This window comes from Solanum stenotomum, chromosome 12 (genome assembly GCF_019186545.1).
Source record: "Solanum stenotomum isolate F172 chromosome 12, ASM1918654v1, whole genome shotgun sequence".
NCBI classification, from domain to species: domain Eukaryota; kingdom Viridiplantae; phylum Streptophyta; class Magnoliopsida; order Solanales; family Solanaceae; genus Solanum; species Solanum stenotomum.
In genome coordinates, this window is record NC_064293.1 from 47,758,244 (window position 1) to 47,776,557 (window position 18,314).

The following is an 18,314-nucleotide window of genomic DNA, read 5'->3' on the forward strand; positions in this document are numbered from 1 at the left end:
GGTATATGATTGCTCCGCAGATAGCTGCCATGATCTCTTTTTTGAATTGCTTCCAACGATTCCCTTTTATGTTTTCCAGGACCTGTACAATACCAATATTATGCACTGGTACTTCTGTCCATTGGTGCATAGCTTGCCACACAGCTGATGTCCATTTGCAATCTTCAAAGAGATGAACATTAGTCTCCATTACTTTTTCCTCACATAAACAACATGCAGTATCCTCCACCTGAATCTGCAGTCTCAACTTTCTTTCCTGTGTGAGTAATCTTCCTTGAACTGCTAACCATGTCATGAATCTATGCTTTGGTATAGCCATTAACGTCCAGATTAGTTCAGCAATATTCCATCTAGGCTTAGGACCCATGAGTGCTTGATAGCTCTTGGTAATAGAATACTTACCAGTTTGAGTCAGCATATATCTTCTATGATTGTACCAGCCCTGCATGTGCTTTTTGAGTGCATTAATTTTCCTCCAATATCAGCTACAGTCAATAGGAGTTTTATGAGTCCATATTGAAGTGTCATTCTTCATATATATGCTGTGAACCCATTTAACCCACAATGACTCTTTGTTAACTATAATTTGCCACAATAATTGGCCCACATATGCCTTATTCCAATTGCTACAACCTTTAATATTCAAACCACTTTGTATTTTTGGAAGACACATTTTATCCCATGCAACCAATGCTACCTTCTTCTTATTAGCACGGCTTCCCCATAGGAAATCTCTGCATATCTGATCCACTGTCTTGAGAATACTCTGGGGAAGGATGAATACTGCTCCCCAAAAACTATGAATTGAGAACAGTACTGCATTAATCACTTGCAATCTCCCTGCATATGAAAGTTGTTTAGAGTATGTTACTTTTATTCTGTGAGTAATCTTGTCTATCAGGGACCAACACTCAATCTTCTTCCATTTCTTAGGTGACAAGGGAAGTCCTAGGTATTTAATTGGAAACACACCCTCTGAAAATCCAGTTCTGGCTAGGATTTGAATTCTGACACTCTCATCTACCCCAGCTAGGTACACATTAGATTTCTCCAAGTTGGCCCCCAAACCAGTAGCAACATTGAAGTGAGTTAATGCTTCCATCACTCTATTCACTGAGTCCACATTTCCTTTGCAAAAAATCATCAGATCATCAGCAAATATAAGGTGTGTAAGTTTCAGTTTCTTGCACATTGGGTGGTACTTGAAGTCTGGCAATTGACTCATTGTATGTAGTGTTCTAGACAGGTATTCCATCACAAGTACAAATAACAAAGGAGATACTGGATCTCCTTGCCTCAATCCTCTTCTACCTGCAAAAAACCCATGGCTTCCCCATTTACTTTGACTGAGAACATGGTGATTGTTACTCCCAACATAATCCACTTCACAAACTGTCCAGGAAACCCAAAATGAATAAGTACTTCCTCCAGGAATTCCCAGTTAACCATATCATATGCTTTCTTCAAGTCTATCTTCATAAGACATCTAAGAGATGCGTTCTTCCAATTTTAATGTCTCAAGATATCATGGCAAATGAGTACAGTATGCATCATTGATCTTCCTTGGACAAAAGCCGATTGGTTCTCTGCTACTATAAGACTAATAGCTGATTTCAGCCTATTACAAATTAATTTTGATATCCACTTGTAAATGACATTACAACAAGAGATACAAATTCAGGCTTATCAATCTTGGGAATAAATGCAATACTAGTTGAGTTAATCTACCTCGGAATCTTGTTGTTCTGGAAAAATTCTAGCACTGCATTTGTAACATCTTCTCCCACAATAGGCCAAGCTGATTTATAAAATCCACTTCCAAATCCATCTGGTCCAGGGCTTTTATTACTAGCTATCTGAAATATTGTCTTCTTCACTTCTGAGAACTACTACTAGCATTTCATGTTCACTGATGAAATATGTAATCATGAACAGAACGATCAACCAGCAAATCAGGAGAAAGTAACGGCAGCCCAGCCCATGTGTCATCAACATACCTTGGAAGTCAAAGTTCACAGCAGACAACAGACAGACATGGATAACTTTTCTGATTCACTTGTCACACCATCATCGCCCCTGAAGCAAAAGCATTTAGTTTAAATTTTCAGCTTTCCACAAAGACAACATAACTTGGAAGCACAAGGAAACAACAATAAAAAGAAAAAAATAGTATGTCACTGAGTAAAGCATTTTAATACCATTACATAACGATAGGGAAACCTCACAGAAACCATGGAAACTACCCCCTTCAACAATGCAACACAAGAATATTGTCCTAACATGGTTTGGACCTATGTTGCTCGAACAATCCAAAAATATTGTTGCACCCCTGTCGGATCCTCAAAAAATGCACTAATTTTGGAGGAACCCATATGCACGCAATGACATTTTTGAAGATTCCAAGCAACATAGGTTTAGACACCATACCATACACAAAATCCAATATAAGAGAGTCATTGGCTAGTTGTAACACTATGTATTGTTTGCAAAAGTTGTAACCTATGTGGGCAATATATTGATTTGTAGTGTCCATAATATATTTGATATCTAAAATGACAATAACATCACCAGGAAGTGGCAACAAGAGGGAAACCAAGAATCTAAGGTCAAAACTTAGTACATACTATGCTCTTTGACAAATTGTGAGTCCACAGGGTGAACTATCAAACTCGCAGATGAAAGAGGAACTTCTGCATATTCAATCTTAATCACAGCTCTATCAAAAAGGCCCTCTTAAGTTTGCCACCACAGCCAAAAGCACATTTCTGAAAATGCAGCACCACTCTGTGTCTGGATAATGTCTCACTAACAGCCAGTTCCTTAGAGAGCAGGAACGAAACGAAATCAAGCATTTCTAGCTCTAGTTTCGAATGAGCTTCTCCCAATTATGTCTGGTAATAGAATAGGGCAAGAACGAAACAAGGGGCGTTGTATGGAGGTTTCCAAGCAGAGGTGTGAAGCAATTGAGATGCATAGAGAATAGATGGTAGGGTTCCACACCTCGCCTAGCACTGCGCTTAAGTGGAGCTTGTGGTCACTCGTTCCTCTCTTGTTCGAAAGAGCTTCAGATTGGATTCAACACTACATATGATATTCCATTCCGGCCCTCACTAGTTCTCTCTTTAACCAATCAAGCAAGACAGATGGTAACAAATGGGGGGTCTGAAAATGAAGCACCGCTCTGTGTCAAGGATAATATCTTACTAATACATACTCCCTCCGTCCCATTTTATGTGGCAACATTTGACCCGGCACGGAGTTTAAGACATAAATGAAGACTTTGAAATGTTTACCAAATTGCCCTTTTAAAAAGTAGACTCACTTTTCTCTCTCCTCATAAATGTATTGGAGTATTATTTTAAGATTAAGTGGGACCAACAAAGATGAAAGAGGAATTGTACCTTTAAATACTTACCATATAAGGAACTGTACATTCTTTTTGGGACTGACCAAAAAGGAAATGGTGCCACATAAAATGGGACAGAGGGAGTAGTTAGAGAGCAAATGTCCAGTTGAGCACCCATAAGTATCTGCTCCAGCAAGTGATTTCTCCATACTTCTCCTCAAAGCATATTTCACATTAGCTAACAATTCCCTAGTGTCAAAATATCAAATTTAGAAGAGGGCATACCCACTGAAACTGCAAAAAGCAGAACTCGTGAAATGGTAGAAATTGATGGTCATAAACTTCAGTTGGCTCAAACAACAAGGAAGTTAAAATTTGTCATCAGGAATGAAACCCCTCTGCAGCATTTCATCACGGAAATGAAAAGCCTCCTTCAAGTTATCCTGAGAGACATGTCCATTTATCAATGATGTATATGTGGATCTGTCCGGGTTAATACCCCTCTCAACCATTTTCCTATACAGCATGTTGGCTTCCTGCATTCTACCAAATTTGCAGAAACCATCCAGTATGGTATTATAGCTTATAACATCAGGTGACAGACCTTGATTTCCCATTTCATTAACCAAATCTAAGGCTTTATCCATATTCTCCTCTCTTATAAACCCATCAAGAAGAGTATTGTACGTAATTGAATCAGGAAATAATCCTTGGGACTGCATCTTGTTCCGAAACTTAGCTGCCCTTGAAGCATCACCAGACTTGCAATATCCCTTGATAATAGAGTTGCAAGTCACAATAGTAGGTTTGATACCTAGGATAATCATATCATCCCACAGTCTTAATGCATCAGATGCACGACCCTTATTACAAAAGCCAATTATGAGAATACTATAAGTAATATAATTAGGAGAAATGTTTACAGAGATCATCTCATCCCTTAAACTGAAAGCTTTTTCCATATCACCAACCTTACAAAATCCATCAATCAAGCTGTTATACGTCACAACATCAGGCTTGAGGTTTCTCAGTAGCATGGCTTCAAACAGGGTCTGTGGTTTGTCCATGTTACCACACTTGCAATATCCATTGATAAGCGTGGTTAAAGTGTAAAAATCAGGATTTACATCTCTTTCCAACATCTCATTGAAAAGCTCATCAGCTTCATGAAGCATCTTTCCTTTGCATAACCCATTCAATATAGTATTGTAAGTCACCACATCCATAACTAAACTCTGCTTCAGCATTTCATCACGCATCTTCATAGCCTCCTTCATAGAACCATTTCTACAAAACCCACCAATGAGAATTGTGTAGACTACATTATCTGGTTTAAGACCCTTGTGTTTCATATGCTGATAGTATGCCAATGAGCGGTCGAGACGACCAGTTCTTGAAAACAATCCAATAAGAGAACTATAACTAACCAAATCAGGGATGATAGCTCGACACGACATTTCTTTGAAAACAGATTCTGCTTCCAGCACATTACCTGTTTTACAGCACTCAGCAAGCAATGCATTATAACTAGCAGTATCAGGGGCCAGTCCACTCTCTTCCATCTCAACCAAAAGTTCCCTTGCTCTCCCGTATTGTCCATTCTTACACAAACCATTGAGAATAGAATTATAAGTTCAAAGACAAGGTCTTAACCCCGTAGCTTTCATAATGTTTATCACTTCATAGGCTTCTTCAAGAAGCCCCTCGTGACAATATGCATTTATCAAAGTATTGTAAGTCACAATATGCGGAAAAAATCCCTTCTTTTCCATTTCTTCAATAAACGGATTCACGCATTCAATTTTCCCATCTTTACACAAAGCATTCACCATTATATTGAGGGTATACACATTTGGCTGAATGCTACTCCCTGTCATCTCACCATACACTTCCCATGCCAAGTCAACCCAACCAATCTTCACAAGCCCTCCTAGAAGACCATTACACGCATTTATCGGAACACAAAGATTCCTCCTTTGCAACAACCTAAATACTTCTACAGCCTCCCTAATCTTCCTAGCTTGTACATAAGTCCTAATCAGCAAATCAAAAGCATATGGATTAGACCCGCATACCCCATAAGTTGACACCAAAGATTCCACAATCTCAATTCTTGAAACCTCACTTCTTCTAATCATCCTTAAGATAAAACCCTGTGCATCAGCTACCCTCTTAGACCTAATCAACACATGTACAGTAGCACTCAATGACCTCGAGCAATGTTTGAAATTAGGACAATTTACAGAAACCAAGTTAATGAATGTCTGTGCTAAATGCAAATTATCACGACAATTATCAAGAACTTCAAGAAAAGTAGACGTATTTAAACCATGTAAAGAATTGGTTATTGGCTTACCTTGTTTAAGGTTCCACAAGATTTTCTGGACTAAAAATGTGTCATCAGATGGTGGAGTTGAAGAGCCATTAGCAAAGTGTTGTGGTTCAGAAATGGGCGATTTTGGGGAATTTTCTAAGTGAGTCGTGTTTACAAGTGAAGCACAAGTTACTGTGGTGGATTTGGGAAGACATATGCGTCCTGCTGCTTCCATGGAAAATTGTTTTTTTGGGACTGCCAAAGTCTGGAACTATATTAATATTAACAGAGGCGGTTTAGGATTCGGAGAAAGATGTTTTTTATTAAAAAAATTAGGAATTAATTAAAGCAAAAAATACTCAATTGGATTAATAAATAATAGTAATAGCAAATAAGGAAGAACGAAAGGGAAAAAAAAAAAACTGATGCCTTGCGCACAATTAAAAAAAAAAGGAAACAAATAATAGTAGGGGAAATAAAAGAAGAGAGAATGTTTACCTTTTCTTGTTTGATTTTTGCAAAATAATTAATTAAAGGGATAAATATTTATTTACATTGAATTATTTAAAATAGGATTATATATCATCCTCTAATTTTTGGTGTAAAAATACTTTTTTCCATGATTAAGCAAGTTAAAGATATGAAAAAGTTGCCTCATCAGACCTACATTCATATCAGAGTCCGACTTTAAAATAAATATTGTTTGGAATGGAATAAATAAAGCCAACGATAAAGGTAAACAGTTCGCTGCTTTGATATGATGTCCAAAAAGTGTCTTTTATAGAGTCAAATTCAGTGATACCATATTTATTAATCGCATTGATCACACCTACTACAAGAAATAAAGAAAATACTTAGTAGACTAGATATAGTATCAATGATTTCGACCCTCTTTTTTCATTTATGGGTTTTTCTTACAAAATTTTTAATGGGCCTCTCCACAGCCTTTTGAAAAATTGGCACACCATAACAACTTATAGACTAAATTGACATTAACTAACATTTAAAAAAAAAATGAAATTGGCATTAAAAAGTTTTGAAATATTTATATTGGCAAGAAATAGCTTGTTATGTATTCTTGAAAATTAGAACTACTACAAAAGGTTAACGGCATCCAAGTCCTTCAACTGCAAGACTAGATACAAACTTTTGAGTTCATTGTATTTTAAACCCTCACGTTTGTCCTCTTTTGTGATTTGCACATTTTTTACTTTCTTTTTATGACTTGCCTCCTATTTTCTTGTAAAATAATTAAAAAAAAAAATTTTAAAAATTGAGGAACAAATTGAAATAATAATAAGAAGAAGAAATAATTCAAAATGACCTGCTATTGACACATGAAAGATCTTAGCACTCAACAAAATATAAATAAAATGGATGCAGTAATCCAAATAATGATTAGACCTACACTGATATGAGAAAATTTATATTTATATTTAATCATAATTGACTATCTCCTTAATTTTAATGTAAGGCCTAACTTTTGGAACTTGAAATGAATCTCAAATTTTGGGCCTCTCCATGTAATGAGGCCTTTTTATATTTATTTATGGGCTTCTCTTACAAAATCTTTATTGGGCCTCTCCACAGCATGGGTTTTCCCTCATAAATCTTCTTGGGAATATTTCACAAATAGCTACCATAGGAAATTTAATTAGGCTCCTTAGCTACGGTTTGTCTAATTACATTTTATAACTATAGTCATGTAGCATAATTAAGTACTAAATGTTAGCTTAGTTATATAATTTTCTCAATCTTTAATGGGTTGCGAGTTCGTAATAAAGCCAGTTTGAGCACCGGGGCCAGTCTATTGGGCCTTATATATGATTCTGCATTTTTTTCACAGTGTCGGTTTATTGTTAACCTCTTATAACAGGTATTATGCCTTCTTTTATGAGTTATTAACTTCACTTATGTTTCCTATAATTAACGTTTAGATGATTTGGTAACATACTGAGTGTATACAAGTTAATTGATTTTCCATGCAATATTAGGTCATTTTATCAACAAACGTGATTAGACAATATATATAAAAAAGTAAACGCGTAGAAGTTCTGCACATTTGCGTACCTAACTCATATTATCAAATATCAAAAGAAAATGTAAGAAATTGTGTTGTAAGTGAAATGACAAGTGTAGATGGTCACATCAATACTCTCTCCATTTTATATTACTGACTCTTATATCATGAAAATTTTATCATATTTTTTTCTTTCTACCCTCAACATAACTACATAAAATAGTAATAATCAAATTAGAATTTCAAAGTTTCATTGATAAAATAATTAGTTTACTAAATCAATATCCGAACAAGTAAAAATGAAAGTGATGAATTAAGTAATAAACAAAAGCGTATTGGTCTCCCCAAGGTGGAGTTGACTTTGTCCCTTGAGAGAGTTGGATGGTTATTAGTTGTCTCTTTATATTCAACGATAATATCTCACTAATTGTTTCAGCAATTGCAAACAATTAGATCAGAAGACGAAGAAATTTAAAAAAAAAAAAGAAAGATGAATCAGAACATGATCTCATTTTTGATCGGAATAGTTGGGGCAACTTTTACGCTTGGAGCATATTCGCAAACATGGATGACTCCAACACAGAGCATAACAACTGGTCTTGTAACTCTCATGTTTGGTCTTCTCGTCCGTGAAGGTTTCATCTCCCTTTAGCTCTTTATATTTTCATTTTTGTTTATGAACATCTTCTCCTTTTTTTCTATGTTTTTTACTTTGGGGTCTGTAATAAATCATTTTACAGAGCTATATGTCATATGTGGTTGATCGATTACTAATTTTGTTACTTACAGTTTGATTGTGGTATTTACAAATGTTATTTTAGTTATGTGGTCGGTAGATCAGTAAAGGTTATTGGTAGATTGCGATATAATTCATATATAGATTTTGGCTCAAAGATTTGAAATAATATTTTGAAAATTGATCTATTATTTCAGTTTCAGACTTGAAATAATATCAAATTAATTCAAAGTTTTAACTATTTTTTCCCATCAAATCTTTAACTCGTGGAAATAAAAGTGAGATGCTAAAATGAAACTTTGGGAGAATGGGCCAATTTATATATCTTGTATAACTCAGGAGGTGCCAATTTGAAAAAGGAACCTACAACTTCAAATTTAAGAACATACTCTCACAATAAACCAAATTAAGGATAACTTGTTTTTGGTATTTTATCTTACATCACATTTATTAGTCAACAAACGTTTCATGGTCCATGACCTACCTCGCTAGTTCCACACATGTTTTACTGTTAAAACACAAAGTAACTCATCATCAGCTAAATTGTGTTCAATACTTCCTCTCCTTTTTCCACTAATTATTGTGATGTATATGTTACCATGATTATTGTGTCCAGTTGAGAAACCAAGAATTCCTGTTCAAACTTTTAATGTGTATAAACAGTACATTTTGACCTATAGTGTATATTTATTATTACACAGTACACTTGACATTATTGAGAAAAATATTTAAACATTCTTCAATAAATTGATGTTGGATGGCGATAGGATTTTGAGTCATGGCAACTAGATATCAGTGCAAGTTTGTTACAAACCTAGCAGCATCCGCTAGCACATGTTTCTGTCGAACAAACTCTTAACAGTTAACCTAATTATATTAATTAGGATTTGGTCTATGATCCATAACATATCATATGTCCCTAACATCCTGTTGAAGCTCATGAGAGATACTTTCTCCCTGCATATTAAATTACAATTATATATAACCTAATGCTAACATATTAATTAATAACTAGAGACGTGTTTCGCAAATAAAAAATGTAAGCAAAGGATATATAGTCTACCCGTTGTCTCATAGATTCCTTAGTGTTGTCCACAATTGCTGATTTGACATCCACAACAATAGCTATTTCATATGAACTCTGGCATGAGAAAATGAGGCAGATATGTAGCCAAAAATGACTTGCCAGACATGAAGCAGAATTGATCGAGCTTGCCGGCAAGTCATCCTTGGCTGCAATTCGATAACCTTATTCCCTCATGCAAGACTTTAACATGAATAAAACGTGTAGTTTCCCCAATTAAGGAGATCAAATCAAATAGAATTAGCGGTCATCTAACTCTCATTGGATGGAATGGAATAGAAAGAATAAAGAAGTAACTTTGACAGTGCATGAAACGAATGAGGTTTGAAGCAAAGTATACAGCCTCTAGGAGTTGTAGATAAATAATGGATTCTTGTATGGGAAAGGAAATCTAGTAATACATTAATGATAGCTATGGATGATCAGTCAATTTCTATGTAATGCCCAATGGAGAAAAGGGGAAAGTTAGTTTGGAGGGGCTCTTAGGATTTGGATGTGACTAGCCACTGTCCCTATCATCCCCCCATAACTTGATATAAAGAGACAGTGAATCAAAAAAAATGTTGTACCAACACTTGTCCAAAAGATGTTATACAAGGCAATAAACGCAGTCTGCGGATCAGGCTCCCTACTTGTACCTTTCGGCATGGAGTTAGGTACACAAATTTACTGCTCCATATTTTACCAAGCTGGCCATGAATTTCATTGATTCAGCTTTTGCAGTCTGGTGACCACTGCATTGTCACCCTTACATCTTAGACATAGTAATGTGAATTTAACTTATATGTATTAAACAAGTACATAATTTATTTGTTTTTCCTCCAACTCATTTAAAATTATTTATATTGTCATCACATCATACAAATTAAATAATCCATGAGAATTATATCTGTGTCAATTAAGTATGGACAGGCGTTTGGAGCTAATTATGCCACGCCATGTTCAAGTTATTTTAGATATGTAACCCTTTAAATTGATGCAATTTTGTGCACTTGCACCAGACTAGTTTAACATAAAGACGTAGATATACCACACTAAATATCCATGTTTATTTACCAGACATGCAATTGTTTGGTCACCAAGGACAACAAAAACCTCCTCTTAGTTCCATAGGAGATGGCTCTATCCTATAACTAGGTAAGCCAAGGACAACAAAGATATGTACAATTGCTTAGATTACATTCCCTAAGCAATTGTACATATCTTTTGACAAAAAGAACCATAAGAGCTGTTATCCACCAGCTGCCTATTTAATTTACAGATCCCACTGCCTCCAGACCTGAGAGAAAAAATTAGTTCAGTCAATCGCAATATCCATGGTTCACAGTATACAAACCCACAAAAAAAGAAGCAATTTACTTGGCTTACCTAGTTATAGGATACAGCCATCTCCTATATACTTAGCCGAGCAACATCACAGCTCAGCTTCGGATTCTTCTACACCATTGATTGTGTTTGTCAAAAATTATTCCCTAACCTTATAACAATTATTGTTCTTCACATTATTCATTAAATTGAACATTATTTCCCAAAAAGGTTGCAATGGCAAATGCATCAGAAGAAAACTACCAACCTCATTTTAGAATAGTAGGCAAGATGAAAAGAAAGAAGTGCAACCTGAAATTTAGATCTAAATTGGCACATTTTTGAACTATCAACAAGAACAGGTAATTGGCATTGTAACATTCACATCTGAAATAAAACAACCCCTCAAAAAAAAGGGGAATGAAAGCACATGCTTTTTGAAATTGAAAAAAACATTCTTGTCAAATAAATGTAGAGAAAGCGAGAGACCTATAGTGTGCATATATGAGCAAAATCACTTATACCTGATGATTAAGGAAATTATATCTTAGCTTGCACACAAACTAGTACATAGTAAGGATAAGCACATGATTGTAAGAATACTAAAAACTTACCGCCAGATTTACCGCTTACGTATGGTAACTTATTCCTCTCTAGAGACTGTCAGGTCCACAGTGACTGGCAATGAAAATCAGATCAGATAATTTACACTTACTGGTATATATATTATGCATTATTCAATTACATTCAAAATATATGTCTACAGAAAAATGCAAACAGACCTTTAACTCAAGCGGCATACCTGTTGGGTATCCATGACATCCTCTTCAAAACAATCATCGAAAAGTTCGGAAGATGCTTTGAACAACGAATTGATCAGGCAAGCAAATTATAATAGAATATATGTTCTTACGCGGGATGGGAATAAAGGCTACTAAGATCGGAACTCACAACCTACGTAATATGATCACATCTTGAGCAAACATCCAGGGTTATCATAAGCAAACAAGAGAAGATGAAATAAAATTTACTCCCTCCGTTTCATAAAGAATGACCTGGTTTGAGTTGGCACGGAGTTTAAGTAAATAAAGAAGACTTTATGTCAAATGTACAAAATTGCCCTTAATCTTGTGGTTTTAAACATGTCACGTGGAAAGCAAAAAGTAAAATGTTACCAAAAAAGGAAAGAGGTCATTCTTTTTGAAACCGACTAAAAAGGAAAGGAGGTCATTCTTTGTGGAACGGAGGGAGTAAAATTTAAGATACTGTACACTGACTTATGTGTTCCAATACCGGGATACAAATTAAATTGCCCATTCTAAGGAACCAGCAAAACTAGACAGAACTGCACGAGGACAACAGGTCTAACATCTAACTTGATTAAATAAGCAAATCCCACAATAATTCATCCAAATTAAAATTGAACTGAAAAAAGGTATACCAAGACAGGCTGATATTTAAGTGTTTATTCATTTGTAATACAACCACACAAAGGGAAGAAGGATAAAGGCGTGCTGTGCTGGCTACACAGGTTCTTGGGACCACAAGATTTGAGCTTGTAAGTGAATGATGTCAGGACATGGCAAATTTCAATACTAGGTAAAATCTTCAGTTATGGTCCTCCTAAGGAAAAGCATCAAGGTAGGCCAAAGTTTCCAAATCCTCATTTATCTGGTCTTCTGGTTTAGGCGCAAGGGAGGCAATAGGCTGGCTTCAGGCTTCATATATCTCAGCTGTTTTGTTGGGAGGGAAGGAAGCAAAAGGAAAACAACAGCATTAGTTTCAATATCAGGAGAGAGGCTAGGTCATCAACCAAAATGTGAACTTTAATACTTTAGTACAAGCTGAGCTAGCTACGAAATTTTGGCAAATCAAATGAAAGAAGCAATAAATGCAAAGAGGGGATCCACGAGCTACCTGCAGTCCAGTTACACACTCTAGTAACCATAACTTTTTCTCCGGGAAGCAGGGTCTTGCCCCGATGACCTGGCAGCAGTAGCTTAACATGTGAATAATAAGAACAAGAAATTGTAACTCTCATTTTCTAAATTTGGAGCAACTATAATTAGATAAGCTGCACAAAAACTCATGTGCAGCAGATGGAGAATGGCAAAACCACAAGTGCTAGTTAATGTCTGAAGGTCAGACATGAACATTCAAGATACAAACACGTGATCAAAACAGTTAGCAGCTAAAAACAGAATTAAAAGCAAACAAAAGTTTAACCGAACAGCTCATGCTGGTTTTTCTTTAAAAAACGTTTTATTTTTATTTTATTTTATTTTATATAATATTGGACTGCAATGAACTTAAATAGAGCGAAATGGACAACGAGGATTCCTATAGCCAACCCCAACTTGCTTGGGATTGAGGCCTAGTTGTATATTTAAGAGAACTGGCTGGTGGCCGGTACAATCACACCAAGACAAAACAACCAAATTCAGGACAAGGTAGAAAGCCCAGAACAACTTACCTAGAACCACCAGAATGTCCAAGGGAATATCCTTCATAAGCTCCATATCCTATGCTGCTACTCTGCTGATGGAATGATGCACATATATTCGAGAAAATATACATAGCAAAGGAAGTTAATGAATTCCCACAAAATCTTCATAAATTCTGCTCCTCAAGCAATGAAACCCTATGTTACCTGGATAGCACTGTAACTTCCATAACCATCAGCACGTGGAAGATCAGTCGTACCACCATACCCAGCTGAGTAAGAATGTCCATGTCTTCTAGAGTCCCTACTTTCATGTTTCAAGGTATCTGAACCTGCAGTCATGGGGAGGTAGGGAAGAACTGGCACAAAGGCAGATGCAGCACCCTCACTTTCAAAAAGGTTTGCCCTCAAACGTGAAGTTACTTGTATGAGTGCATCCTTTACAACATCAAGTTCTCCTGAGATCTGATATGTTTGGAAGCATATAGATGAGGTCAGTTGAGCAAATAACAAGCATATCACAAGTAACCAGAGAATTTAACAGGATACTCCTGCATAGATAAGAAGCATAAGGAAATGCTAATAAGATCTAAAACGAAAAACAAAAACTATCCTAAGAGTCTTAAATAGGCAACCCCATCTTTTCGTATTGTTTGATTGATCTTTCCCTGTTTCTTTTCTCCTTCCTGGGAGATTGCTTTCGCAAATAGAGTACGGCAGAAGAACACAAAATCAAAATAACTATGAAAGAATAATTGAATGATGCAGCCTGTGGAACACAGGTTACATTCACACCAGACCCTTCCTAAAACTTAATCGAAGACATCTTAATTCAATTCATATTGATCTAAAGAAAACAGATATATATGGCTCCTCAATATGTCTATATCCAAAATTCAAGAACCCACATTCTATGTCATACTCGTACTCCAAAAGCTGAGTACAGGAAGAAACCAGCAACCTTTTTTCTTTCAAAGAGAGAGTAGGAGATAAATTTTGGTGCATTTAAGCTTTACAACTCCTATCAGTATGCTTACCTGCACCATCTCATCATCTTCAGCAGCAACCTTTGGGAGGCCTTCTTTGGAGAGTATACGGATATTAGCTTTCGTAATTTTCCTCATCTCATTGATTATGGTGCCTCCTTTTCCAATAAGACTGCCTATTCGAGATGTTGGGACCAGCAATTCGTGGTTAATGGTGTAAGACCAGAATCTCTATCAACTTTCTCACTGCACCTTGGTTGCAAGCGCAATGCTGCTTCAACAGTAGGAGAATATGTGTCCTCAAAAAACTGAAAAAAACAAGCATGAAAATAAATCTTTATCTTGGACAAACACCCTCAACCTGTACACTCCAATGCTAAACATCAGAAGAAACAGAAAATACCTCTTTCGCAGAAATTGAAATCACACAATCATCACCTTCAGCAGCAGAACTATCTACTTTGATTGCTGCACCAGATTCTTGTCTAATTTGATTGATTATGACACCACCTTTACCAATAACACCACCAATATTTGCTGTAGGACACAGCAAACAGATAGAAAATTCCTTTGAAGAAGACTCATTCCTTGGAGCAGAGTAAAAAGACCTTGATAAGTCCCCACTCTCTCCTTTGTATCCCCTATAAGACCCCATCAATGAGGCCATGCCTACAATTGGAGCACCAGCAGTATGACCTACAAGTGAACTCGAAGAGTAGATATTTGGTGCAGCAGAAGCAAGCAAGTGCTGAGAACGAGATGGATTCTTATGAAGACGCGTTGCTATTTCATAAAGAGCCTTCTTTACTACAGTGGCTTCACCAGATATCTGAAACCCAATTAAATCACAGAGTACTGAAGTCAGATGTGACAAAAAAAATTCAAGTTTCAACCGCCCTATATGCAAGTAAGATTGCAATTGAAACCATAGCGTGAAGTGTGAACACACAACAATTATCGGTAACCCGGTCCAAATGTTTATAGATAATGACGCTTGAGCCATAAGAATTTCTTTTCAAGAAGTAGAGTACAATTTGCATAATTCTTTACATAACAAATCAGACAAGGGACCACCAAAAAGAACAGTTAATGAATAGCTGATTAAGAAATTGTGTAACTTCATTTTACTAATTACCATTAAGGGGAAAAAAAGAGGAGCAACAACTTCATAAATGAACCAGCAGAGTAGCAATTGATCAAATTTACTTAGCAAGACAATTAAATGAAATAGCCTAATGAAATTTAATGGTAAAGAAGTATCAAACTGGGAGAACAACACTGTGATACAGACAGAGAAAGGGAAAATCAAAAAGGATATGATCCTCCAGTTACCTGCAAAAGTTCATCCGAGCTCAATGCACATGCAGGCAAATGGTTATCTTTCAATATACGAATCTGAGCACCACTTTCACTACGAATGTTCTGTACTATCTGACCCCCTTTCCCAATAACACATCCAATCTGATCTGAAGGTACTAGAAGCCTAATGGTAACCTGGGGGGCATTCTCAGAATCCTCGTCAATTGTCTCGCTAACAATTTTCTCATGGACTTTAAAAAGTGCATCCTGGGCAGGACAATTACAATTTTCAGAGCCATCAAAGTTGTTTGTTTCCTCACTTGCGCTGTAGATAGTGACAACACGTTCCTCACAGTCAGGCACAGTCTCACCAATCCTGATTTTAGATTTAGTGTCCACCCTTAATTGCTTAACAATCTCACCTCCCCTGCCGATAATACTTCCAATCTTCTTTCCAGTGCATAAGTACAGATGAACTGTGTCGTCAGGACCGATTGAGGAAAGGTCCTTATCAGAGCCAGTATTTCTCCTTTTATTTCTCCCATTGTCAGCATAATCAGACTGTGAATGGGAGCGTTTCCCATAGCTATTTCGTTGACCAGCCATCAGGAAATACTCTGCTTATCATACAAAGATTGCAACAAAGTTAAAAGATTATGTTTACAAAGTTGTTGTACTATACAACATTTGATCTTCAACAAATTGCCAGAGACGGAATCTGAAGACATATCTATTCAACAATCTTGAATTACATTGATATCACTCACATGCTAAACATGTAGCTATCTGCTAAGTGCTAACTATAGCAACCTCGAGCTATCAATTCCGGATTAGCAGGATTTCCTGTTATAATCCTGACGATACATGAATCACTACAATTCCATGAACAAAGAAACATGCATGCACGGATAACAAATCGTGGCAGACCTGAAATTGGAATTCAGGTCCACAAATTGAAACTATTTGATATTATTGTCTATTGCAATTAAATGCACTATAAATTTATAGCTAGCATAAGAATTGCAAAATTCAACTATCTGAAGGAATCATACTGGATCCGACAGATCTGAAATTCAATAAAGATGCGTGAATATCAATTCTCAATGCACGTATCTGTATAATTGTAAATTCAAAACATGAATACTGTTCTGTGGATTCAATTACCTGCTAATAATGTATCTGCACAAGTTGTCGATTCCAATCCGTTAAACACAGCACGTATTTTGCTGTAGTTGTTCATTAATAGGCAAGGGTTTTGAGTTTTGACCGATCACGCTCCATCGCTCCTGCTAGAAATCGCCGTTATTTTCCGCTTTCACTTCTTCAAACAAAATTAGTACGAAACGAATTATTTTCTGCTTCACTACAAACGAAAATATATTTTTTTATATTCAGTACTAATAAATAGTAAGTAATAATTTAGTTTTAAAACACTTATTTTACCTTAATGAAATAATTTATGTTTACACAGATATTTATCACCTATTTTATCAAGTTTCAAAAGATTTTTTTTAAAAACTTTTTGTCAAGTCAAGCTAATTCATATAAAAAATTACTAGTTTTGTAACCATTCCGTTTAATTGTCCACTGAATATAATTGGTTCAAACCATTTTTTTTTCTAAAAATTAAATAAATTTCTTTCATGATCACACTTGTTTTAATATTAATAAATATTCTCTCATTTTTATTCATTTGATTTATTTTGAATTGACAAGAAATTTAAGAATATTCATTAATCTTGTGGTCTTAAACATGTCATGTAAAAAATTAAAACAAAAGAGTTGCTAAAAGAAGAAATTTATAGGAATAATATTTTTTAATATCATTTTAAAATATATAATAGAATATTTTATGTTATTAATTATTATAATTTATATTATTTTAACGCAACTTTTAAATATATAACATAATAAAAAGAATATAACAAATAAAATATATTTAAAAAAAAATACACACACAAAACTCAAGCATCGCATGTTAATGAAGAGTTGTGTGCTTGTAACTACTTCTACTATATAATAAAATACATATACAGCAAAACTACTATGATGAGATGAAAAGTGATGATATAAAATCACAATTAAATTAAATTAAAATATTTTTTAATTAATATTTTTTAAAACTAGCAAAGTTTATATATGACTAATAAAAATAATAGACGGTGATAATTATTTTGGAGCTAAAGGTTGAAGTTTAGATAATTTAATTCAATAACCTTGATTTTTGAATTTAAAAAATATTATCTTTTTATTATTTGAACGTGACAATAAACTTACTAAATTATTCCTCGACATTAAAAAAATATGCTTGGTCATTGCATATAATTGAAACATATTAAAAATGATTTTCAATAAGCAATTTAATAACTTAAGCAGTTCTATTATATAAAAATTAAAATTTATATTTCTTTAAAAGTAAATTCAATTGCTTAGATTATTCGATAAGTTGGTTATATATGTTTTTTTTATAATTATTGAGCATTGATTATTATTTTTTAAATAACTACAATATGATGGCATAAAATTTAAAAAAGCTCATTTCTTCCCTTACATCGTATTATTAGTCATTATTAATGTATTGACTTTTGTAATTGAGAAAAATATGAACTCTAAAATGTTATTTTCTCATTTCACAAAATTGTCTAAATATACAGGCAAGAGAATATTTTTGTTTGAATAATGAAGTGTACGATAGGAGTAAAAAAATATGTTCTTATGAAATTAATTTAAAGATTCATAAATTACAAAAAAAGAAAAGAAAAGGAAATTGATGGATTTTTT

General features: G+C 34.9%; 1 protein-coding gene and 2 pseudogenes across 1 annotated transcript; 1 reads left to right on the plus strand and 2 right to left on the minus strand.

Annotated features, from left to right (window-relative positions):
* Window positions 1-1,880: 1,880 nt before the first annotated feature.
* Window positions 1,881-6,864, minus strand: LOC125847483 (pentatricopeptide repeat-containing protein At5g01110-like; annotated as a pseudogene).
* Window positions 6,865-7,033: 169 nt separating this feature from the next.
* LOC125847484 (uncharacterized) lies at window positions 7,034-8,500 on the plus strand. Its single transcript, XM_049527094.1, is given in 2 exon segments — window positions 7,034-7,042; window positions 8,117-8,500. Coding segments are annotated over 2 exon segments (225 nt in total). The 3' UTR covers window positions 8,333-8,500.
* A 3,591-nt stretch (window positions 8,501-12,091) lies between these two features.
* LOC125848773 (KH domain-containing protein HEN4-like) lies at window positions 12,092-16,880 on the minus strand (annotated as a pseudogene).
* Window positions 16,881-18,314: the final 1,434 nt, after the last annotated feature.